General features: G+C 41.8%; 1 protein-coding gene across 4 annotated transcripts in view; it reads left to right on the top strand.

The window, feature by feature from the left end:
• SRD5A2 (steroid 5 alpha-reductase 2) overlaps positions 1-11,298 on the top strand; it is a 49,538-nt gene extending 38,240 nt beyond the window's left edge. The window contains exons 4-6 of one of the 4 annotated variants that reach the window (XM_018055086.1): positions 3,258-3,296; positions 9,103-9,257; positions 10,577-11,298. In XM_018055086.1, the coding sequence (XP_017910575.1) occupies positions 3,258-3,296; positions 9,103-9,239 (176 nt within the window). In that variant the 3' untranslated portion in view covers positions 9,240-9,257; positions 10,577-11,298. Of the gene's footprint in view, positions 1-3,257; positions 3,409-9,102; positions 9,642-10,457 lie in introns of those variants that run through there. The other 3 variants (XM_018055083.1, XM_018055084.1, XM_005686388.3) reach the window with 3 other exon arrangements.

Raw genomic sequence — 27,069 nt, 5'->3', positions numbered from 1 at the left:
TCTCAATCTGGGGTCTGGGCGTGGGGTGGGGAGACAATCTGCTTTACTCAGTCTGTTGACTCAACTGTTAATTTGATCCAGACACTGTCACGGACATACCCAGAAATAATGATCAATCAAGTATCTGGGCACCACAAGGCCCAGTCAAGATGACACAAGAAATTAACAATCATTTGTATGTAGAGTGCAGATCTTTCCTAGGTTAGCAAATAAAGCCATATCATGCACAACCAACACATTTGTCCTCTTCAAGAAGTCTCACTAGACTTAACTAGTGAGTACTCAGGGGGTAGCATTTGTTTATTTCCTGCCACTTGTGTGTTCTTAAAGATGTAGAGAACCATATTTACTTCATCAAAACTTAGGATGGGAAGCCTTACAAGTGCATTTTCAGAGATAAAAGTGCAGAATATTTGAAGGTCTAACTGTTCCCAAGTAACCAGGGTGTGAGGTTGACATATAAGCAGGTGGGAGTGAATTCACCCAAGTGATTCTCCAACTTTTTTAGGTGAATATTTGTGTAGGTCAGTGGCTTCTACCCTTTTTGATGTAAATACAACCCTTTGCTACTAAGTCGCTTCGGTCATGTCCGACTCTGTGTGACCCCATAGATGGGCGCCCACCAGGCTCCCCCGTCCCCAGGATTCTCCAGGCAAGAACACTGGAGTGGGCTGCCATTTCCTTCTCCAATGCATGAAAGTGAAAAGTGAAAGTGAAGTTGTTCCTATCAGGCTCCTCCGTCCATGGGATTTTCCAGGCCAAAGTACTGGAATGGGGTGCCATTGCCTTCTCCGAAACACAACCCTTTATTTACATTTAAAAATTACTGAATTATAACATAATGTTAGCACATACTAATATCCACTGATTAATCTATGATTAAAAAATAATGACAAAGCTAACTTTGAATTCAGCAACACTTAAATGAATTTGACTGTGGCTAATGCTTTTTTTTTTTTTTATAATACAAGAAGATTTTATTAGAGTGAGGGTCAACATCTTATAAATAGTGTTGTAATAACAATTTGATTAATGATTATAATAATTTGGGAAAAATATTCTCTATCTAACATAAGTCAAATCATTTCCAAAGCATTATGAAAACTGACTCAATGATATAACTCAAAGAAAGTTATAATGTTTATCAGCTACTTGAGCTGGAATGATTTTTTTTTTTTAATTTAAATTTTTTATTTTTTTTAAATTTTAAAATCTTTAATTCTTACATGCGTTCCCAAACATGAACCCCCCTCCCACCTCCCTCCCCACAACATCTCTCTGGGTCATCCCCATGCACCAGCCCCAAGCAAGCTGCACCCTATGTCAGACATGGACTGGCGATTCAATTCTTACATGACAGTATACATGTTATAATTCCCATTCTCCCAAATCATCCCACCCTCTCCCTAATGCTTTTGAACTGTGGTGTTGGAGAAGACTCTTAAGAGTCCCTTGGACTGAAAGGAGATCCAACCAGTCCATTCTGAAAGAGATCAACCCTGGGATTTCTTTGGAAGGAAAGATGCTAAAGCTGAAACTCCAGTACTTCGGCCACCTCATGCAAAGAGTTGACTCATTGGAAAAGACTTTGATGCTGGGAGGGATTGGGGGCAGGAGGAGAAGGGGATGACAGAGGATGAGATGGCTGGATGGCATCACTGACTCGATGGACGCGAGTCTGAGTGAACTCCGGGAATTGGTGATGGACAGGGAGGCCTGGCGTGCTGCGATTCATGGGGTCGCAAAGAGTTGGACACGACTGAGCGACTGAACTGAACTGAACATCCTCTCCAGAGAAGACAATGGCACCCCACTGTAGTACTCTACCTGGAAAATCCCATGATGGAGGAGCCTGGTAGGCTGCAGTCCATGGGGTCGCTAAGAGTGGGACACGACTGAGCGACTTCACTTTCACTTTTCACTTTCATGCATTGGAGAAGGAAATGGTAACCCACTCCAGTGTTCTTGCCTGGAGAATCCCAGGGACGGGGGAGCCTGGTGGGCTGCCATCTATGGGGTCGCACAGAGTCGGACACGACTGAAGCGACTTAGCAGCAGCAACATCCTTTCAGTATCTACGTCCAACAAAAACAATACTGTAGGCTGAAGTATACTATTTGCTATATTCACAGACTATTTATAGACCCTTTGCAATCAGCCAGTAGTTCTTCCTGGGGCCTGGGGAGTTATAGGCCAGGAACCGCTGATGCAGTATCATCCTTAAGGAAGATAATTTTAAGGGTCTTTTATTTTTTAAGTCTTCACTCAGTAACTAGACAAATAGAGAAGAGCAGAGAAAATTCTTGAAAGCTAGATTGTCAAGATTCGTTTCCAACAATTGGGTTGGCCAAAAAGTTCATTTGAATTTTCCTGTAGCATCTTACAAAAAACCTGAGTGAACTTTTGGCCAACCCAATATTAAGTTATATTAGATAACAGTTTAAAAATAAAATATTCTTTGTATAAGTGTGGGAAAAAAAATCATTTTGGGTGAAGCTTTCCCAGGTTAGTGTGGGGCAGAAATATTGAATGCAAATGTGTTTCCTATCATTAGAAACGTGTTGATTTATAGATACAGTTTAGAGATCAGAAATAGTGGTTGGATAGAAAAGGAAACCTTTAAAATCGATAGAAATAGACTTCACCAGTCTCCAGGAGGGAAAAACCCTGCAGCTCCCACTCTGAACTTAAACTTGAACGGAGTGTACTGCTTTGCAGAAGTGGGAGGGCAAACACCAAAGGAGAATCGGGCTGCCGCTCACTTCAATCCAGGCTTTTATTATTTTCACACAGTGTGCTGTTTCACTTTGTGTGATGGTGGACCTGCTGTGGGCTGAGGCAGTGTGGGTGCCCCGGGAAGGACTGAGGTCAGAGGTGGCTGGAAATGTTACTTAATAGAATGAAACAAGCCCCGACCTCCTGCACCTCATCCCTCCTCCTTTCTCATCCTTCCCTGAGCCAGTGGTCCAGCAGTTGCCAGAGGTCCGGATGGAGCCCGTCCAGTGATTCAGGTCACTCCTCATCCTTCCAGGATGTTCTGAGGACTACAGGATGCCGACACTGTCTTCCCTTCTCCCCAAGAGGATTCCACCAAACTCCCCTGACCCTGCAGGCGGTCTCCAGCCCCGCCTTTGACCTAGGTGCCCTTATGTGTTTTGGAACAAAGCAGAGGGGTTCTAACATGGCAATAATGAAGCGCAGGTGACTGACTTGATTCTTCCGCGCGCAGGTGACTGACTTGATTCTTCCGCACGCAGGTGGCTTGTTCACGTACGTTTCTGGAGCCAATTTCCTCGGTGAGATCATTGAATGGATCGGCTATGCCCTGGCCTCTTGGTCCCTCCCAGCGCTTGCATTTGCGTTTTTCTCACTTTGTTTCCTTGGGCTGCGAGCTTTTCATCATCATAGGTAAAATTTTCAATTAAGGCGGCAGCATCCACATAGCTTTCTTCTCCAGACAGGCTTTTCTTAAAACACGGAGTCAGATGTAGAAACCGAAAAGATTTATTTTTTAACAAGGTAAGGTTGACACGATAACCCAGATGGGTCAATTCTGACGTCTCAGGTTTTCACTGACGTTGGAATTTAGCTGGGTGGCAGCAGCAGTGACACTTTTTACCTTTCTGTGAACAAACACAATTCCACAAGGACAAGGCACAGAGGCGACTTGCGAAGCCATGTGCCTGTTGCAGAAGGCTTCCCAGACAGAAGCACTTGGTTTCCCCGGGAGGTAGTTGACCGGGCTCTGTGGCCACCTATCAGGCTTATCTGGCGATGGCTGCTGTTTGGCTGTGGGCTACAGGTAAGAGTCAGGAGGTACAAGGGATGCTTCAGTTCACCGTGGCCACACTCTCCAAGTGTGTTCCATGGCTGGGACACCAGGTCGCACTTTCCAGAGCTTCCCAGGCAGTTCTGAGGCACAGTTTGGATGGAGAGTCAATGGGGAAAAGCACTAGCTCTGAGCCTTGTGTGGCTGCTATTTTTAATTCTAGGTTTGGTGCTAACAGTTCAGGTAACCACAGAGCCCTGGAAACTTGAGAATTCTTTTCTTGGAGTCTGCGAATACACCAGGGTTTATTCTGGTACTCTCCTCCTTCCCCTGCCCCCACCTTCTATAGATCATAACCCAGGTCATTGCTGGCTTCCTGGGAAGATCAGTTCAGTTCAGTTCAGTTGCTCAGTCATGTCTGATTCTTTGGGACCCAATGAACTGCCACACGCCAGGCCTCGCTGTCCATCACCAGCTCCTGGAGCTTGCTCAAACTCATGTCCATTGAGTCAGTGATGCCATCCAACCATCTCATCCTCTGTCTTTCCCTTCTCCTCCTGCCTTCAATCTTTCCCAACATGAGGGTCTTTTCCAATGAGTCAGTTCTTCCCATCAGGCCAAAGTATTGGAGTTCATCTTCAGCATCAGTCCTTCCAATGAATATTCAGAATTTTAGGAATGACTGGTTGGATTCCCCCTGCAGTCCAAGGGACTCTCAAGTGTCTTCTCCAACACCACAGTTCAAAAGCATCAATTCTTTGGTGCTCAGTTTTCTTTATAGTCCAACTCTCACATCCATACATAACTACTGGAAAAACCATAGCTTTGACTAGATGAACCTTTGTTGGCAAAGTAATGTCTCTGCTCTTTAATATGCTGCCTAGGTTGGTCATACCTTTTCTTCTAAGGAGCAAGCGTGTTTTAATTTTATGGCTACAGTCACCATCTGAAGTGATTTTGGAGCGCAAGAAAATAAAATCTCTCACTGTTTTCCATTGTTTCCCCATGTATTTGCCATGAAGTGGTGGGACCATATGCCATGATCTTAGTTTTCTGAATGCTGAGTTTTAAGCCAACTTTTTCACTTTCATCAAGAGCCTCTTTAGTGCTCTTTCTATCAAAAGGATGGTGTCATCTGCATATCTGAGGTTATTGATATTTCTCCTGGCAATCTTGATTCCAGCTTGTGCCTTGTCCAGCCTGACATTTCACATGGTGTACTCTGCATATAAGTTAAATAAGCACAGTGACAATATATGTACTTCTTTCCTGATTTGGAACCAGTCTGTTGTTCCATGTCCAATTCTAACTGTTGCCTCTTGACCTGCATACAGATTTCTCAGGAGGCAGATAAGGCGGTCTGGTGTTCCCATCTCTTTCAGAATTTTCCACAGTTTGTTGTGATCCACACAGTCAAAGGCTTTGGCATAGTCAATAAAACAGAAGTAGATGTTTTTCTGGAACTCTCTTGCTTTTTCCATGATCCAACGGATGTTGGCAATTTGATCTCCGGTTCCTGTGACATTTCTAAATCCAGCTTGAACATCTGTTGAAGCCTGGCTTGGAGAATTTGGGGCATTAGTTTGCTATTGTGTGACATGAGTGCAATTGTGTGGTAGTTTGAGCATTCTTTGGCATTGCCTTTCTCTGGGATTGGAATGAAAACTGACCTTTTCCAGTCCTGTGTCCACTGCTGAGTTTCCTGAATTTGCTGACATATTGAGTGAAGCACTTCCAAAGCATCATCTTTTAGGATTTGAAATAGCTCAACTGGAATGCCATCACCTCCACTAGCTTTGTTCATAGTGATGCTTCCTAAGGCCCACTTGACTTCGCATTCCAGAATGTCTGGCTCTAGGTGAGCGATCACACCATCATGGTTATCTGGGTCATGAAGATCTTTTTTGTATAGTTCTTCTGTATATTCTTGCCACCTCTTCTTAATATCTTCTGCTTCTGTTAGGTCCATACCATTTCTGTCCTTTATTGTGCCCATCTTTGCATGAAATGTCCCCTTGGTCTCTCTAATTTTCTCGAAGAGATCTCTGGTCATTCCCATTCTGTTGTTTTCCTCTATTTCTTTGCATTGATCACTGAGGAAGGCTTTCTTATCTCTCCTTGCATTTCTTTGGAACTCTGCATTCAAATGGGTATATCTTTCCTTTTCTCCTTTGCCTTTAGCTTCTCTTCTTTCCTCAGCTATTTGTAAGGCCTCCTCAGACAATCATTTTGCCTTCATGCATTTCTTTTTCTTAGGGATGGTCTTGATTCTTGCCTCTTGTACAATGTCACAAACCTCCATCCATGGTTCTTCAGGCACTCTGTCTATCAGATCTAATCCCTTTAATCTATTTGTCACGTCCACTGTATAATCATAACGAATTTGACTGAGGTCATACCTGAATGGTCTAGTGGTTTTCCCTACTTTCTTCAGTTTAAGTCTGAATTTTTCAGTAAGGAGTTCATGATCTGAGTCACAGTCAGCTCCGGTCTTGTTTTGCTGACTGTATAGAGCTTCTCCATCTTTGGCTGCAAAGAATATAATCAATCTGATTTTGGTGTTGACCATCTGGTGATGTCCATGTGTAGAATCTTCTCTTGTGCTGTTGGAAGAGGGTGTTTGCTATGACCAGTGCGTTCACTTGCAAAACTCTATTAGTCTTTGCCCTGCTTCATTCTGTATTCCAAGGACAAATTTGCCTGTTACTCCAGGTATTTTTTTACTTCCTACTTTTGCATTCCAGTCCCCTATAATGAAAAGGACATCTTTTTTTTGGGTGTTAGTTCTAGAAGGTCTTGTAGGTCTTCACAGAACTGTTCAACTTCAACTTCTTCACCATTGCTTGTTGGGGCATAGACTTGGATTGCTGTGATATTGAATGGTTTGCCTTGGAAATTAACAGAGATCATTCTGTCATTTTTGAGACTGTACCCAAGAACTGCATTTCAGGCTCTTTTGTTGTCTATGAGGGCTACTCCGTTTCTTCTAAGGGATACTTGCTCACAGTAATAGATATAATGGTCATCTAAGTTAAATTCACCCATTCCAGTCCATTTTAGCTCACTGATTCCTAAACTGTCAATGTTCACTCTTGCCATCTCCCGTTTGACCACTTCCAATTTACCTTGATTCATGGACCTAACATTCCAGGTTCCTATGCAATGTTGTTCTTTACAGCATCAGACTTTACTTCCATCACCGGTCACATGCACAACTGGGTGATGTTTTTGCTTTGGCTCTGTCTCTTCATTCTTTCTGTGTTTATTTCTCCTGGGAAGATAGGGTCAACCATTTGGTGTGATACCTGTGTGGGACACTTTCCGGACTGTGTCATCTGCTGGGGAATTCTGGGAACTGCAGGAGCTAGACCCTTCTGTGGACAGAGGAGCCTGGCAGGCTATAGTTCATAAGGTCACAAAGAATTGGACATGACTGAAGAGACTTAGCATTCACCTACTGGTCTAGCCTAAAGCTTTACCAGCTTCCACCTCCCTCCGAATCCTTGCACCTGCAATAGGGTGGGGACAAAAAGTTAAGCATCACTGAAAGTGAAAGGAATACACAGTAAATTGCTATCAGGCTTTAAAGACAAGTTTCAGGTCCCTTTTCTGGAATGGGGCTAGAGAAAAGAGAAAGCCTGTTGTTCCTGGACACATAGTGGGGCAGGGAGTGGGGAGGATGCCCAAAGGGAGAATGGGCTTGGAATCAGGACCCTGAAGGAAACCTTTAGGCTCCTACATAGGCATTTTATTACAGCTAATGGTCAATTTCATAGTCTTGAAGGCTTAACTAGGAATGGGTTCTTTTCCTTGGAATGGGATTTATGCAGAAACCTTCTAGAAATGAATGAAACAGCAACTCTCCTCATGACTTATTTCTACCCCCTCCTGGGCTTGGTAGAGAAGGGCACCGGTGGGGTCCTCAGCCTGGAAGGGGGTCAGTGAAATAATTCTGCCCCATTCAGGTAGGCCTGTTGCCCACCCTGGAAGGACAGGGCAGCAGTCAGTAGAAGACTGATAAGTATGGACTGTGCTGGGCCTGGTCAGGGGGGGCGGCAGTTCTACCAGAGGGTTCTAGCTAGCACAGCAACAAAATCCAAGCTGAAGCCCTGTCCTGCTGTGCTGGCTGCTTCAGAGGGAAGGCTGGAGGGCGCCACTTTTATAAGGCTGCCTGGGGTTTGTGAAAGGCAGCTCAGCAGACCCCACAGCGCTGCATGGAAAACCAGCCACCTCCTGCGACATATTAGCACTGTTTGTCCGCCGTTTCAAACTATGATATTTGAACAGAGTGTATTAGTTTAATTATAGCTTATGAGCCTACCAGCTTCAACTAGTTAAGAGAACAGCCTGGTCACTTAAAGAGAAAGCCATTTTTACAAGATGTATTAGTCTCCCTTGACTGCCCAAAGAGGAACTAACTGAGTGGCTTAAAAAACAGAAATGTATTCTCTCGCAGTTCTGGAGGCAGACGTCTGAAATCAAGGTGTGGGAGGACTGCACTCTCTCTGAAGGCTCAAGGGCAGAGTCCTTCTTTGTCTCTTCCCAGCTTCTGGCAGGGACAGGCATTCCTTGGTGTTCGTGGCTTGTTGCTGCATCCCTGTCATCCCTGCCTCTGTCTTCACAAGGCTTTCCCCCACTCTGTGTCTGTCTCTGTGTGTCTTCTCCCCCTTCTCATGAGAACACCAGTCATATTGGATTAAGGGCCCCCCTTGCTCCAGTAGGACCTTCTCTTAATAAATTATATCTGCAAGGACCCTGTTTTCAAAATAAGGTCACCTTCTCAGGTACTGGAAGTTCGAACTGCAGCCTATGTTTTAGGGGACACACAATTCAATAGACAATACAAGGTAACATTTTTTTTTTCTTTTGGCATTCCCCCAGGCCTTGTGAAGGGATATTTTACCTGGGAACCTGACCAGTTCTCTAGAGCTAACCTTGACCATGCTCTTTGGGATCTCTTGCTCCTGTATGCCTCAGCTGAATCCACCGAGTACTTCTTTCTGGCTATTATATATTCTTTACTGGGTAAAATATACATAACAAAATTTCCCATTTTAACCATATGAAATCTATAATTCAGTGGCATCAGGTAGGCTCACCATGTGGTACAGCCGCTACTGCTGATCTCTGGCTCCTGTTTTTATTTCCCAACATGAGAAGCTTCAACATTTGCAAGAGATAGGATGCTGGAGGGAGGAAGAAAATAGACAGATGGAAAAGTTAGGCCCCGAATAACTGCAGGCTGACTTGTAACAGGGACTTCAAACAGATCAAACCTCATCCAGTGACCACTGCTTGATTGTATTTATAATTATTCCTCTTTTGTCTTTTAGATTCTACCTCAAGATGTTTGATGACTACCCCAAGTCTCGAAGAGCCCTCATTCCATTCATCTTTTAAAGAAACCAGAGAACAAGGGAACAAAGCTCCCACAGTCCTGTTGAAAAGCATCGAGCTGCTGAACCTGTAACTCTTAAAGTCGCACCATGTATGTGTAATAGTAGTGTGGTGTCCTGGCAGCTGGCCTGAGGAGTCTGCATGGGCCCCCCTGGTGTGTCCTCCCAACCCCCTGGGGGTCTCTGTGCTGCTCTCCTGTTGAAGAATAAGGCCCCACGTTTTAATGCAGAGATATCTGCTTCTTAGCTATCCCTCCTAGAAAGTACAAACTTTCCAATGTGTTTTTTTCTTTGAATGACCCAAGTACATGTGGCTTTATACCTACTCTATATCAGTGTTAAGACTTTCTGCAGTCGAGAAAGCTTTGAATTGAGGGCATTGCTTATAGAATTTATTAAAGGTGCACATTTGACTCGGAGAAGGCAATGGCACCCCTCTCTAGTACTCTTGCCTGGAAAATCCCATGGACAGAGGAGCCTGGTAGGCTGCAGTCCATGGGGTCGCTAAGAGTGGGACACGACTGAGCGACTTCACTTCCACTTTTCACTTTCATGCATTGGAGAAGGATGGCAACCCACTCCAGTGTTCTTGCCTGGAGAATCCCAGGGATGGGGGAGCCTGGTGGGCTGCCCTCTATGGGGTCGCACAGAGTTGGACACAACTGAAGTGACTTAGTAGCAGCAGCAGCAGCACACATTTGACTCCTGTACAAATTAACAGCAATTTAAATTCTGAAACTGCACAGACCCAGAGGAATTCTCCTCCCAAATGAAAACCTACTCACCTCTCCCTTTTCCTTAGTTAATTATGAAATATGTGAAATGATTAAGTAGACTTTGAGCAGAGGAACCCTCTCTTCATTCTTCTGCTGAAAATGCAACAATACATTAACCTCATTTCAAATTTGTATGTTGTCTTAGTGCCTCTGTCTTCCTGAAGATTTTGCAGTCCCCATTAGAGATATCATGCATAGGCTAACACAGATAACTGATGTGGATTTTATCAAAGGTCAGGTTTTAATGACCACAAAGAAGAAGAGATGGCTCTGGTTGACCACAGAGGGAGAAAGTATTTTGCATATAGACTGCAAACTCTCATGTGTTTGGAAACTGATGTGTATATGTGCTTAGCTGCTCAGTCGTGTCTGTCTCTTTGTGACCCCATGGACTATAGCCCGCCAGAGGACAGAGGACAGGGATTCTTCAGGCAAGAATACTGGAGTGGGTTGCCATACCCTTCTCCAGGGGATCTTCCCAACCCAGGAACTGAACCCAGGTCTCCTGCATTGCAGGCGATTCTTTACCATTTGAGCCACCAGAGAAGCCCTGGAAACTGGTGGAAATAGACAAATAATGAGTGTCAGACAATGGAAAGTACTGAATTAGAGTGTACGCTGTTTCCCCTGACCAGACGTGTACAGTGATGGTGAAGCATCTCAGAAGCAGCCAGCATCTCTTCCCTTCTGGAGTTTCTGCACCACAGTCCCCAGGATCTGTTCAAGAAGGAATCCCCAAGAGGCGCCTTGAACCTCAGTCTTTAGAAGTCCTGGGAGACGAGGCTGGAATTCACAACCAGAGGGACACCTCTAGGCAGACAACCTGCTTTGTTTGGCCCCAACAGTGTTTTAACATAGTTTGGTTTTCTTTTTCTTTTTACATTAAAAGTTTCAAAAATTTAAAAATTAGGAGGTTTTTTCATTTTCCAGTTTCTTTTAGAACATTGGAGAATCTGGGCCTGTGGAGCCTGCCAAGAACTGGGACTGGTCAGCTGGTAGACATCAGAATTTGCAACCTCAGTGGAGGGGGGGTCACCCTCAAGTGGATGCCAAAACTTTGGGCTCTCTAAGGAAGGGACTGAACCCTCCTAATCAGAATGCATGATGATATCTGTCTCTGTAGGTCTAGGTTTGTATCCAGCATTGGTAATCTTGAGCAAATCTCTTTGAGAAGTGAGCACCAGTTTCATCAGATGTAGTGCTAAGTGCAGAAATTCACTAGATAAAATACATAGGACACTCAAAAGATCTGAAAATGTATATGACTGAAAAATATAAATTGTAATCATTTACATACATGTTTTGCTGTTTAAATGACTCTCGAATTATGGATAAGTAATTTTTTAAAATTAAAAGACCCCCAAACTTATAAATATTTAAGGCGTTGAGCTGTGTTTGTTCCCTTTTATTCTGTGTTTCCCCCCCCCCCCTCGAGTGTTGCTTCCTTTCTTTCCTTCTCTATTTTGCCAAATTGAAACTCAGGGCCCTGAGCTGAAAATAAAAGAGAAATATGACTTATAGAGCTTGTCAACTACAGCTGAGAACTCCAAGCGGGTACAATAAAGGTGCAGGAGAATGTACTAAGGCTGGATGCCCCTCCAGGTGTTCAGGAATACACAGAGGAGTGGGGAAAACACACTCAGTGAAGTCAGTCTTAAGGTGTAGCTTGGCCTCTGTGAAATGACTTCTGGTTCTCTCTGTGACACTTAAAACTGCCTTTATGAGATCCTTTATCTTATCACTATATATAATACCCAGACCAGTCCTTGATTTGTAATAAATGCTCAATGCTGCTGCTGCTAAGTCGCTTCAGTCATGTCCGACTCTGTGTGACACCATAGACGGCAGCCCACTAGGTTCCGCCATCCCTGGGATTCTCCAGGCAAGAACACTGGAGTGGGTTGCCATTTCCTTCTCCGGTGCATTAAAGTGAAGAGTGAAAGTGAAGTCGCTCAGTCGTGTCTGACCCTTCGCGACCCCATGGACTACAGCCTACCAGGCTCTTCCGTCCATGGGATTTTCCAGGCAAGGGTACTGGAGTGGGGTGCCATGCCTTCTCCTAAATGCTCAATAAATGGTAGCTATTATTTGCTCAGTGTGTGCAATCTCAGGACGAAACTGCTCTTCAGCAGTTTCATGTTCTTGCCACTAGAGGGTGTTCTTTAGAATTTTATTTAGGACAACTGATTTATTATACTTAGGTCTAATACACATGTTTGAAATTTAAGAAACTCTTATAATTACAGTTTACAATGATTTCTTAATTTAAATATAGGGTAGAATTAACTTCATATAATTTTATTTGTTTTTAGATTTTTTTTTGATGTGGACCATTTTCAGAGTCTTTATTGAATTTATTACAATATTGCTTCCAGCGTATGCTTTGGTTTTGTTGTTGCTGTTGTCACTGTTTCTCATGCTTTGGTGTTTTCGGCTTCAAGGCATATTGGCTCTTAGCTCCCTGACCAGGAATTGAACTAGCACCCCCGGCACTGGGAGGGGAAGTCTTAACCCCTGGGCCCCCAGGGAAGTCCCAGCTTCATGTAATTTTAAATATTCTCTTGATAGCCGAGGTATTCTCAGTGCTCTAGGGCTATTGCTTTCAACTCGCTTTCTCTGTTTAGGTCTAGGATATGCATGCAGACGGAATACAATAAAAGTCTCATCCCTAAACATATTTCCCTTCTCTCCTAACACTGAAGTGCAACAAAAATATGGTTATTTTAGGTGGAGTGTTTTTTCTTTTCAAATCAGGGCTAAAATAGGACTGGCTTAGTTAACCAGCTACTCTGTCTTGCTCTTCCTGAAAGGTTCATGGAGGCAATGTTTTCCTACTGACCTGTAGGAGGTGTTGTAATGTTTTGTTTGCTTTCTGAGTTAAAGAGATAAAGCACATTTAGGACACCAGCTAGTCCCACCCCTTCGTGTTACAGATGGAGACACTAAAACCCAGTGTTAAATGCCTTCCAAGGTGGTTTTATCTTGTCCGTTTAAGGGTCAGAAGTCTTTTTTTCTTCGTTAAGCACAGCAGGCTTTTATAAGAGAGACCCAGCAGAGCCTTCCTAGATAATTTAAGGCCTGAACATACTCGGCGATCGCTTATCGATGCTTATGATGTGAAAATGGTGAGAAGTGGGGACATAGTGTTGAATTAGACATTATTCTTGCCCTTTACGGGCTGATTTCTGAAGAGCTACTGCAGGAGAAAAATAGCCAGAGCTTAACTGCAGTGCCGCAGTTCAGATGCACAGATTGTTATGGGCTTTGAGGGAAACTGTTCCCCTCACTCTGTGGGGAGGATCCAGCTGCTGCCCTTATCTTGAACCTATTTGATAAAATGAAGGTGCAGGAGAGAAGACACGTGTGTTCAGTAAATGTCACAACTTTCTCCGCTCCCTACACTTACTTTCACATGGAACAACATCGGCTCTGCCTTGTTCAGAAGGAGAAAAGACTGCTAATGAGAAGTTTGTGATTAAATAGTGATTTAGGTGGTTTAAACTCCTTCAAAAACCAATTAATAAACCTATGATTTTACTGTCCCACAGTTTTGCAATCACTGTCTTGACTTCTCATGGTAACCTCATGACAACTCGCCAAGAAGCAAGGGAGAAAACTCTCGGCTTGAGAAGGGATGGATTTGTGAGGAGTCATTTCCTTTCTTGCCCAGCTTTTTGATTATCTACTAAGCTGTGGGCTGAGGTCCAGGCATGGAAAATACGCAGGGTAACAATACATGTAAAGCAAAACCTTCTAGAGAAGGTTGCTGATTGTTTTATAGCATCTATACTCTCCCATGATAAAAGAGGCATGGTGCCAGACAGTCATGTAGGTGCTTGGGTGATTTAATAGCCATTGAGTAGATTTAATTTCTAAACAAGAGATTCACTCTTTTTTCTATAAGTCCACTGAGCTGTATCGTGTCCTTTTTCTCCCCATTAACCACAGCTTAGGGTCTGGATGAGTGAAATATTCTTTGGGAAAAGGCCAGAGTATGTACTATACCATATTAATGCCTTCGTGGGTACAGGGCTCGGCTTTGCTCAGTGTAGTCAGAGTCCAGGTGAAGGATTTCCATCATCCTCTCCACCTGGCAGGCTGGCTGGGAGGAGGGGAGAACAGAGAGAGAAAGCGGAGGGGGGCGGAGAAGGTAGGGTTTCCTGGGAGGAGTGGGCTGGAAGTGGGGCATGGTTGACAGGGAAGTGAGGCAAATGGTCCTGGGAGTGGGGCCTTCTGACAGAATGGTTTCCTCCCTTCCCTGGTGTCCAGGTCTGTATAATCCAGATCCTTGCCTTATCCTCCCAGGGGAAAAAAAATTCCCTCCGAGAGAGAAAGTAAGCCCTTCTCAGAGCTCCTTTTTTATAAGGGAAGAAGCTGAGTTTCTTAAAACATAAGCCATATGGCTGTGCCTCGAGATAAATAGTTTAATTGTATTTCTGTCCACTCACCTCATAAAGATGGTTTTAAGTCTGCGGAGCAGTGTCACTTGTCAGAAAGAGGTGAAGGAACTGTTCCGAGAAGCGCGTGGCAGCATCCAAGTTCTGGGAGGCCAGTGTGGGGAGAGGACAGCAGCCAGAGGAACGAGAGTGGGCAGGTTTTCCTTCGGCACTGTCTTTGTTTTCCTTTACTCCAGAGGCTCCGAAGAAGACGATCCTTTTGTGGTGCATTTTTCAGCACTGACTAGAAAGCAAGTCGGAGAAGGCAATGGCACCCCACTCCAGTATTCTTGCCTGGAAAATCCCATGGACGGAGGAGCCTGGAAGGCTGCAGTCCATGGGGTCGCTGAGGGTCGGACACGACTGAGTGACTTCACTTTCACTTTTCACTTTCATGCATTGGAGAAGGAAATGGCAACCCACTCCAGTGTTCTTGCCTGGAGAATCCCAGGGACGGGGGAGCCTGGTGGGCTGCCGTCTCTGGGGTCGCACAGAGTCGGACACGACTGAAGTGACTTAGCAGCAGAAAGCAAGTACCATAAAAATCAATTAAATTTTATTAATCCATTAATCCATTAATTCATTTTGTTACTTAATTCTTTAATGTAAGATTCTTACACTATAGAGGTATAGACATAAACTGTGTTAAGTTAAAGATACATATTGTACAAGCTCTAGGGCAACAATTTAACAAAGAGATATAAATAATAAACTAATAGAAAAAATGAAAAGTAATCACAAAAAACAATTAATCCTTAATCCCCAAATAACACAGGAAAAGTAGAAGAAATGAAAACAAAGGAAAAAAAAACAGAAGGGAAAAATAGCAGATAGTGAGATGGTATTTGTGGGGAGCCTGAGAAGGGTTTGGAGCACATCAACTGAGCCCTCACTATGTCACATTATGAAACTAGAGATGAACTTTAAATATGGGCAAAACCCTCAACATATTTTATTGAAAATTTGAGATAGAAAAATGTAAAAGAAGAAAACAAGTCCTGTAGCCTTCTGTACAGTAGTCATTTGGACTCTAGGGGCTCTACCTAATCCTTATCTGGTCTTCTTAAATGCAACTGAAGTCTACTCTTCACTGACATATGATGCATTCCTATTCTGAAATTTGTAGGTGCTAGGAATGCTCTAACTCTCCACCCCCTAACTTGGCAACTAGCAGGATTACCAGCAGAGCCTAATGTAGCTGAAACACCACCACACTTTGTCAACTGTTCTAATACACTCTCCTCCATCCTAAAACCCATAGAAATACATTAGGTAAAAGATTTGTTCTGTCCTGTGACAAATCTGCCTTGATAGATTCATTATCTTGCTTTAGCCTGTAAGCACTGTAAGGAAAACCCAAATGCCTGGTGATTGCTGAAGACACATCATAGCAAATTTTTCATTCATTAAGCGAATTTATACTGAGAAAACTGGATATCTACATGCAAGAGAAGGGATTTGAATCCTTACCTTGTAGAACAAACAAAAATTAACTCAAAGTGAATCATAAAGCTAAGTGTAAGAGATTAAATTATAAAACCCCATAGAAGCAAACACAGGAATAAATCTTTATGATGTTGGATTAGGCAGTGATTTCTTAGATATGATGCCAAAAACACAAGGAATATTAGAGAAGATTGGCACCTGAACTTCATCACAATCAAAATCTTTTGTACCTCAAAGTTCAATTCAGTCGCTCAGTTGTGTCTGACTCTTTGGGACCCCACAGATTGCAGCACGCCAGGCCTCCCTGTCCATTACCAATTCCCGGAGCTTACTCAAGCTCATGTCCATTGAGTCGGTGATGCCATCCAACCATCTCATCCTCTGTCGTCCCCTTCTCCTCCTGCCTTCAATCATTCTCAGCATCAGGGTCTTTTCCAATGAGTCAGTTCTTTGCATCAGGTGGCCAAAGTATTGGAGTTTCAGCTTCAGCATCAGTCCTTCCAATGAATATTCAGGACTGATTTCCTTTAAGATGGACTGGTTGGATCTCCTTGCAGTCCCCGGGACTCTTAAGAGTCTTCTCCAACACCATAGTTCAAAAGCATCAATTCTTCAGCTCAGTTTTTCTTTCAAAGAACACCACCAAAAAGTAAAAAGGCAACCCACAGACTGGGTTGTCAGTCATATATCTAATAAGGGGCTTATATCCAGAATATAAAAACCTCTTACAGTTCAATAATAAAAGGACAGATAACCTAATTAAAAATGGACAAAGGATTTGAAAAGACATTTCTTTAGAAAAGATATTCAAATGCCCAAAAAGGACATAAAGAGAAGCTCAACATTATTAGTCATTAGAGAAATGCAATCACAATCACAATTAGATGCTTTTCACACCCACTAGAACGATGATAATAAAAAAGGTAATAAATCAGAGCCCTTAAACATTTGCTGGTGGAAAGATAAAATGGTGCAGCGTCTTTGGAAAACAGTTTGGTGGTTCCTGAAATGTTCCTGAAAATGTTAAAGATAGGTTACCTAATAATTCAGAAATTCTATTGTTAGGTATTTACCTTATTTTAGTTGGGTTAAAGCAGCAAGTAACCCGAAAAGACAACTGATTAAATACCTTTTGGCAGGAATTAGTTTGACTGAACCCTTTCCACAGGGTTGCAGAGGAGGAACCCAAAGAGAGGAAACACTGAGCAGTGCTTGGAGTGCCCTCTGGTGGGGACTGTTTAGAAGTGCAATAGGTGCTGTGGGCACCTGGGGACTGGGAAGAGAATTAGGGCACCCCTGGACTGGGAAGAGAGGCCAGAAAAGGAGCAAGGGGTAAATCTTAAGGGAGAGAGATTTGACTAGCTATAGGAAGACAAAGAACCTGGTTGTTAGTTCCCCATCGCTGGAGTGTTTAGGAAGAGAATGGAAGATAATTTGGGGAAAGGTCAGGTTGAACAGAAGCTAGGGTTTCGACTAATGTTCTCTAAGCCCTCTTCAGAGTTTACGACTCTAAGTGCTAGGCTGCTCCTGCTGCTAAGTCGCTTCAGTCGTGTCCGACTCTGTGCGACCCCATAGACGGCAGCCCACCAGCCTCCCCCATCCCCGGGATTCTCCAGGCAAGAACACTGGAGTGAGTTACCATTTCCTTCTCCAGGGCATGAAAATGAAAAGTGAAAGTGAAGTTGCTCAGTCGTGTCCGACTCTTAGCGACCCATGGACTGCAGCCCACCAGGCTCCTCCATCCACGGGATTTTCCAGTACTGGAGTGGGGTGCCGTTGCCTTCTCCGAAGTGCTAGGCATTGGAGACAAAATTCCTGGTTGACAAATTTTGCTGGGCTAACCTGGCTTACAGTTCCAACTGGTACCTTAGGAAATCAATCTAGCTCCACCTAGTAGCTCTCAAGGCATCAATAATTCAGTTGCATTGGGCTTTGAGTCTAATACCTGGATGTGAGTGGATGGAAAAATGCAGGGCTCAAGGAGTTTACCCCAGTTCCAGGGAGAGCCTTATCTTCTGGAGCACCAAATTCTGGGCAACAGCTACAGACGTTCTGCCTACAGAAGTGGGGTTAGTACTCCCACACACTTGCACTACTTGCATTTAAAGGAACCAGTGGAGAAAAGAATGGAGAAACTGTGATAGAGGAGAAGCAGCTAAGAAAAATACGGGTGACTTGATTATGTTAATCACTTTATTAGACAAATTTTTCTTTTTCATACATTTTTAGGAGAAAGAAGAACGTAAGAAAGCAAAATGGTATTAGAGATGTTTTTTCCTTATCAACTTGATAAGGAAACATTTATTTACAAAAAACTGCCTCTGTTCTGAGTATAGGTATGATGAGTTTGCTATACATCAATGAAACTGCAACTCCAATCAAGGTACGGAATCTTTCCTCATCCTAAAGATTCCTTATGCCACTTTGTAGTCCACTCTCCCCTCCAACCCTAGTCACAGACAACCACCGAAGTGATTTTCTTCACCATAGTTTTGTTCTTTAGTCTCTAAGTCGTGTCCAACTCTGCGTAGCCCCACAGACTGTAGCTCCGCAGGCTCCCCATGGGATTATTCAGGCAAGAATACTGGAGGGGGTTGCCAGTTCCTTCTCCTGGGTATCTTTCTGACCTAGGGATCAAACCCGGGTCTCCTGCATTGCAGGCAGATCGATTCTTTACTGTCAGAGTCACCAGACTGGTTGGATGACAGCAAGTGAGCCCATCCTTCTGAGACTGTCTGCCTGTGTGCAGAGCTGTGTCCACCTCTTTGTCATTTGCATTTTATCCGAATGGAATCCTACAGGATGCACTCTGCTATGTGTTGATCTCTTCACTGGGCATCACAGGGCAGCCATGAGACTCATCCATGTGCTTGTGTGGATCAGCAGAGATGAGGACCATTCCACTGTTTGGAAGCATCTTTATTTCATCTTCATTCTTGAAAAGCACTTTTGTGATATAGAGAATTCTTAGGAAACAGTTTTTGTTTTTTAACTGTCAGTGCTGCAAAGATGTTTTTCACTGTATATTGACCTTTCCTGATGAGAAGTTGTGATCATTCAAGTAATTGTTGAATGCTATGTTTATGTGTCATTTTTTTGTTTTTTAGAGATCATACTTCCTGATTTTCTCTGTATCTTTGGTTTTCAACTGTTTGAGAAATGATGTATCTAGGTGTGGTTCTCTTCAACTTTATCCTGTTTGAGGTTCATGAAACTACAGAATTTTTAAATTTAAATTATTAACTAAATTTTGGAAGTTTGGGCTGTTATTTCTTCAAATACTTTTTTCTGCTCCCTTTTCTCTCCCTTCTTTAACAATTATACATATATCAACCTTTTGAAATTGTTCCATATATCCAAGAGGCTGTGTTGATTTTTTCCTGTTGTTTAGATTGTATACTTTCTATTGATCCATCTTTAAATTACAGCCTTCAGAGGAAAGTCACAAAAAAGGGGACGTTATTGTTTTCCATTGCGTTCCTTGCAACAGATTTCAACTCTCCTCCAAAACTTGCCTGCTTTTGTTACGTCTCTAGAGTCTCAGGTAGTTGTTTTTATATTTTGTCCAGACTTTACAACTCTTATTTCAGCAAGTTCAGGTTTTCAGGTCATTTTGCAATACAGTAAGCAGAAACTAAAGGTAGTATTTTACCTTGAAGTTAGCATGGGTTTAACCCAACCACTCACAATTTATACAATCATTTTCACAGATGGCTCTCAATGAACTAATAATAATAATAATAATGACCTAAGGTCTGTAAAAACAGTTAAAGATTTAAAACTATTCCTTATATCACACTTGTTAATGAAAAAAAGATCTCATACATTTTCAAGAACTCAAATTTCAAAGAACTCAAATCATTTTCACTGATTTTACTCCTACTTAACTAGACTCTCAATGCCTTGGCTTCATTATCAGTTTTTTTTAAAAGTTAGACTATCCTGGTCTGCCCTGAAAAGTATCCTACAGAGAAAAGAAATGTTCCTTGCAAAAAGGTTGTGTGGTTAAATATATGTGGAATCTGTAGGATTAAACAAAGTTGAATAGGGTTCTTTCCTGCAGTATTTTTCAAAGCCTTTAATATGTTAATACATATTCTGTGTTTTCAAAAAGAGGACAAGATATTACTTATTTTTGCTTTTGTCTCAAGCTTTAATATGGCTTAGTGTGCCACTATCACTGATTCTGCCTTTGTTTAAAACCTCGATATTTTGTTCACAATAAATTTTTGTACATTGCTTTGTTCTTTAAATGCCCTTTAAATGTTCTTAGTTGCCCAGAATATTATTTATATTGATTGCTGAGTTTTTTTGTGCCCTCTTAAATTTTGCAATAGAAAAGCAAATGCCTGTTTCACCTCATTTGCTTCACTCTAGTCCTGGTGCCAATAGCAGCTGAATTGATAGATTTCTATTTACCATTTACTAACAAGGCTTTGTATTTCCCCAAATGTGGAATCAAACAGACTTCTCAGTTTACAAGATTTTCTAACAGCTTATCTTATGAACCCCTTATCCTCTTTTTCTGTACTTTACCTCCTCTGGTCACATGGACATTCAGCACTCAGTTACCTCTTGGAGTTTTTGTTCCTTTTTGCTTCTTTCCTGTCCAAACTGAGAATACCTCCCCCACGGCATTTATACTCCTCAGCTAACCCAACTCTTCTTCCAAATCCTGCTCCAGTCTCACTCCCTTCTTTCAAGTTCCCCAGACTCCCTCCCTTTGCTGCTTTTTGTTCATGCATTCCCCAGTGGTCCCACACAGCCTGGTCATGATTTATGTCCTGTCTAGGATGGTTTCTTGACCATTTCATGGATGCAAGTCTTGTCCCCTCTGAGGTCCAGAGCCTGTGTCTCACACTTCAGGATCCTTTTAGCACAAAGCACTATGTGAAGCTGTACAGGTCTCAGTAACTGCTATGGTGATAGACTGCTTCAGAATTCCCTCAATGCACTCTTCTTCTCTTAACTCTCTGATCTTTTTCTTTATCTGAGTTTCAGGTAGAGAGGATTATAGTTTGATATCTGGGTACACAACAGAGTGGTCACCACCACAAATCCAGTTACCATCTGTCACCGTACAGTTGACCCCCTACACTCATTTTGCCCACGCTCTAACCTCCCTTGTCTTCCAGTAACCACGAATCTGTTCGCTTTATCTACCTTAGTTTTTATTTCTTTTGTTTATTCATTTGTTTGTTTTAGATTCCATATATGGGTGGAGTCATAAAGTATGTGTCTTTCTCTGTTTGACTTATTTCTCTTCACGTTTTATCTCCAAGGGTCCATTCATGTTGTTGCAAATGGTAGAACCTCATTCTTCTTTTATGGCTGAGTCCACTCTCTATGCATTCCACATTTTCTTTATCCGTTCACCTGTTGATGGACACCTATGTTGTATCTGTATTGTGGCTATTGTAAAAAACCCGGCAGCGGACATAAGGGTGCATGCGTCTCTTTGAATTGCTGCTTTCATGTTCTTCAGATAAATGCATACCTATTTCTGTTCTTCAGAAGTGGAATCGCTGGTAGCTCTCTTCTTGATTTTTTGAGGAACCTCCACACTGTTTTCCATAGTGGCTACAACAATTTACAGTACAAATAGCAGTTGATGAGGGTTCTCTTTTCTCCATATCCTATCCAACATTTGTTATTTCCTGTTTTTTTAATAATACTAATAGCTACTCTGACAGGTGGGAGGCCACATATCACTGTGGTTTTGATTTGTATTTTTCTAATAATTAGTGATGTTGAAGATCTTTTCATATACCTGTTGGCCATATGTATGTCTTCTTTGGAGAAGTGTCTATTTAGATTCTCTACTCATTTTTAAATCTGGTTGTTTGCGTTGAGTTATATGAGTGAGTTCTTTATATGTTTTGATATGAACTCCTTATTGGATATATGATTTGCAAATATCTTCTCCCATGCGGTAAGTTAACTTTTCTTTTTTTGACAACGATTTCCTCCTCTGTGCAGAAATTTCTAGTTTGATATAGTTCCATTTGTTTATTAGTGCTTTTGTCTTCCTTGCCTTTGGAGTCAAAAATATCAGAGAGATGGATGTCTATGCTTATGTTTTCTTTTGAAAACATAGTTTTCAAACATCTGTAGTTTCAGATCTTAGCTTAATTATTCATTTTGAATTAATTTTTGTGTACAGTGTAATATAGTCGCCTTCTTTCATTCTTTTGCATGTGGCTGTCCGTTTTTCTCAACACCATTTATTGAAGAGACTATCCTTTCCTTATTAAATGTTCTTTGATCTTTGTCATATATTAATTTTATATATGTATGGGTTTATTTAGGGCTCTCAATTCTGTCCTCTGATCTGTGTGTCTGTTTTTGTACCAGTGCCATCAGTTCAGTTCAGTCACTTAGTCGTGTGCGACTCTTTGAAACCCCGTAGATGGTAGCACGCCAGGCCTCCTTGTCCATCACCAACTCCCGGAGCTTGCTTAAACTCATATTCATTGAGTCAGTGATACCATCCAACCATCTCATCCTCTGTTGTCCCCTTCTCCTCCTGCCTTCAATCTTTCCCAGCATCAGGGTCTTTTCAAATGAGTCAGTTCTTCGCATCAGGTGGCCAAAGTATTGGAGTTTCAGCTTCAGCATCAGTCTTCCAATGAATATTCAGGACTGATTTCCTTTGGGATTAACAGGTTTGATCTCCTTGCAGTCCAAGGGACTCTCAAGAGTCTTCTCCAACACCACAGTTCAAAAGCATCCATTCTTCAGTGCTCAGATTTCTTTATGGTCTGACTCTCACATCTATACATGACTACTGGAAAAACTATAGCCTTGACTAGACGGACCTTTGTTGGCAAAATAATGTCTCTGCTTTTTAATATGCTGTCTAGGTTGGTCATAACTTTCCTTCCAAGGAGCAAGTGTCTTTTAATTTCATGGCTACAATCACCATCCGCAGTGATTTTGGAGCCCAGAAAAATAAAGTCAGCCACTGTTTCCACTGTTTCCCCATCTATTTCCCATGAACTGATGAGACTGGATGCCATGATCTTAGTTTTCTGAATGTTGAGCTTTAAGCCAACTTTTTCATGGCTGTGATGGTGCACAAGCATGGCCAAGAGGAGCTACCCCAGATCCAAGGTCAGGGGCAGCGGCTAGAGGAGTTACCCCACATCCAAGGTAAGGAGCGGTGGCTGCGCTTTGCTGGAGTGGCCGTGAAGAGGTACCCCACGTCCAAGGTAAGAGAAACCCAAGTAAGATGGTAGGTGCTGAGAGAGGGCATCAGAAGGCAGACACTGAAATCACAGTCACAGACAACTAACCAATCTGATCTCATGGACCACGTTGAACACTGCCATACTCAAAACGTACCCAGAGAGATTAACAATCAGGTTTTTGAACTTTGAAGGGACAGGTGAATTCTTTTTTTCTCTTTCTTTTAAAAAAATTGCAGATTATTTCTATCTCATAAATTGTATCAAATGGAAAGCTATACATCTCATTTTATGAGGCTAGAGTAACCTTGCTATCAAAATTATAAATTGTATCTTTAAGTATAGATACAAAAATCTCAAAGAAAATGTTTGCATATCATATATTTATTTATATCATATGTCACAAGAAGAGGGATTATTCCACAAATACAAGGATGGTTCAACATCCAAATCTACTAACATAATTCTTTACATTAACAGATGAAGGGAAATGCTTTATGATGATATAAATAAGTGCATGAAAGACATTTGGGAAGTCAATATTCATCCATGATTAAAAATAAACTCTTAACAAACTAATAAAAGGAAACTCTCTCTTAATTTGACAAATGAGCTTGAGTGCGTGTTAAGTAGTTTCAGTCATATTCAACTCTTTGTGACCCTATGGACTGTAGCCTACCAGGCTCCTCTGTCCATGAGATTCTCAAGGCAAGAATACTGGAATGGGTTGCCATGCCCTCCTCCAGGGGATCTTCCTGACCCAGGCATCAAACCAGGCATTGAACCTCTTAAGTCTCCTGCATTGGCAGGTGGGTTCTTTACCACTAGCTCCACCTGTGAAGCCCCAATTTGACAAATAATGCCTTTTGAATACTACAGAAAATGTCACACTTGAGAGCTAAGACTCAGGAAGAAGAGAAGTGTGCTTGCTTTTACAATTCAATGTAGTATTAGAGGTTATAGCCAGTAATGTAAAATAGGAAAAAGCATAAGATGTAAGAACTGAAATGGAAAGCACAAAGCCATCTTTATTTACAGATATATTATTGTTCACATAGAATTCAAAAGAATTTAAATACAATGAGTAGAAACAAAAAAGAGAATTAAGCAAATTTGTTGGTTAAAAGATTTACATACAGAAATTAATAGCTTTTATTTACACTAGGCATAATCAATATTTAATAGAAGAAAAAGGCATTAATAGTAATAACAAAACTCAAAAGACATTTAGAGATAACTCATTAAAAATGAAAGATGTATGAGCCCTTTATAGAGAATATTAAAAAACAAATTGAAGGCCAAATTATATCTGAGCAGACACAGAGATATACTGTGTTCCTAGATAAGAAGACTAAAATGTATGAACATGTCAAGTGTCTGCATTCAGTTCAGGTCAGTCGCTCAGGCGTGTCCGACTCTTTGCGACCCCATGAATCGCAGCACTCCAGGCCTCCCTGTCCAAGTGTCTACCTATCACTTCATAAATTCAGGGCATTTTTGGTAAAAATGGCAACAGGAGGTTTTTAGAATGATTTTTCATGAAGGTTTATGGAATGATTCTACAATTTATAGGAAACAAACAAGAAAAGACCAATATGAGGGAAGACAATTTTGAAGAAAGAGTTTAGGAGACTTTCCTAAGCAGAAATAAAACTTATTTTGAAGGTACATCTATTAAGGTAAGCATGCACAGAGTTGGGGAGAAACAACTAGGCTACTGGTATAGGATGTGGACCCTGAAACATAAATTCATGATGATGATGGTGGTGGTGGTGATGATGCCATTTATATATATATATATAATCAGAAATGGCAGTTCTTATAAATGGGGGAAAGATGAGCTCTTTAAAATAAGTATCTAGTTATTATATTCGATAATCACAATGACTTAAAGAAACCAAATATATTGAAAGTGCAAATGAAGTTTAAAATGTAAATAAAGTGATTTTAAAATTAAAAAAATAAAATAAAATACTTTTCTAGGACAATCGAGTAATTGCCCATTTGGAAAAAAAAATGGATTCCTAATTCACTTCATACAAAAACATTACACATGGATTTAAAGTCTAAATGTGTGAAAGGTAAGTTTTAGAAGAAATTATAAAATAATAATTTCCATGGTATTTCATGGAGCTTTATGGAGTGATTCTAAAATTCATAGGAAACAAAAAAGAAAAGGCCAATATAAGGAAAGACAATTAAATTGTTTATTATAATTGGAGGCTAATTACTTTACAATATTGTGGTGGTTTTGCCATACAGTGACGTGGATCAGCCATGGGGGTACATGTGTCCCCCTGTCCCAACCCCCTCCCCCAACCTCTCTCCCCATCCCATCCCTCTGGGTTCTCCCAATGCACTGACTTTGAGTGCCCTGTTTCATGCATCGAACTTGGACCCAGCAATCCCACTGCTGGGCATACACACTGAGGATACCAGAATTGAAGGAAAGACAGTTTTGAAGAACATGTTTAGAAGCCTTTCCTACGCAGAAATAAAAGTTATTTTGAAGGTAGTGATACTAAGGTAAGCATCCAGCAGTCATGTACGGATGTGAGAGTTGGACTATAAAGAAAGCTGAGCGCCGAAGGATTGATGCTTTTGAACTGTGGTGTTGGAGAAGACTCTTGAGAGTCACTTCGACTGCAAGGAGATCCAACCAGTCCATCCTAGAGGAAATCAGTCCTGAATATTCATTGGAAGGACTGATGCTGAAGCTGGAACTCCTATACTTTGGCCACCTGATGCAAATAATTGATTCATTGGGAAGGACCCTGATGCTGGGAAAGATTGAAGGCAAGAGGAGAAGGGGACGACAAAGGATGAGATGGCTGGATAGCATCTTTGACTCAATGGATGTGAGTTTGAGCAAACTGTGGGAGATAGTGAAGGACAGGGAAACCTAGTGTGCTGTGGTCCATGTGGTTGCAAAGAGTCAGACATGACTGAGCGAATGAACAACAATAGAATAATATATTTATGAATTTGAGATAAAAAGAAATTTCTTTTTATTTAGAAAGAAATTTCTTTTAAAAATCCCCCCAAAAGTATAAGAAATAAAACAATCGATAACTTCTTAGCTTTTTAAAAACACCCGTCAACTTCTTCAAAATAAAGATAACATAGAGAAAGTAAAAAGATAAGCCATAGCTTGGAAGAACATATTTGCAATGAATATATCTGATCAGGAACGTATGCACCAGTTTCACAAATCAGTACTCCCCAGTGACGAAGAACTTACACAGGCAATTCATGGAAGAAGAAAGCTAGAGGTTCAGCTTCATTACTGATTAGGGAAAAACAAGCAAAAATGAGGTACTTTGCAATTATCAAGTTTTCAAACACTAAAACAAATTCAAAACTGAATTGTTGGCAAGGAGGTGGAAAAATGGAAACTTTCGTACGTTCTTGCTGGGAGTGAAGTTGGGACAATCACTTCAAAGGGTGATATTGCAGTACTTGGTTAGGTTACTTTGCTTATATTCAGTTCAGTTCAGTCGCTCAGTTGTGTCCGACTCTTTGCAACCCCATGAATCGCAGCACGCCAGGCCTCCATGTCCATCACCAACTCCCGGAGTTCACTCAGACTCACGTCCATCGAGTCCGTGATGCCATCTAGCCATCTCACCCTCTGTCGTCCCCTTCTCCTCCTGCCCCCAATCCCTCCCAGCATCAGAGTTTTTTCCAATGAGTCAACTTTTCACATGAGGTGGCCAAAGTACTGGAGTTTCAGCTTTAGCATCATTCCTTCCAAAGAAATCCCAGGACTGATCTTCAGAACGGACTGGTTGGATCTCCTTGCAGTCCAAGGGACTCTTAAGAGTCTTCTCCAACACCACAATTCAAAAGCATCAATTCTTTGGTGCTCAGCCTTCTTCACAGTCCAATTCTCACATCCATACATGACCACAGGAAAAACCATAGCCTTGACTAGACGGACCTTAGTCGGCAAAGTAATGTCTCTGCTTCTGAATATGCTATCTAGGTTGGTCATAACTTTTATTCCAAGGAGTAAGCATCTTTTCATTTCATGGCTGCAGTCACCATCTACAGTGATTT

This window comes from Capra hircus, chromosome 11 (assembly GCF_001704415.2).
Source record: "Capra hircus breed San Clemente chromosome 11, ASM170441v1, whole genome shotgun sequence".
NCBI classification, from domain to species: Eukaryota; Metazoa; Chordata; class Mammalia; order Artiodactyla; family Bovidae; genus Capra; species Capra hircus.
This window is presented reverse-complemented; position numbering and strand designations above follow the sequence as displayed.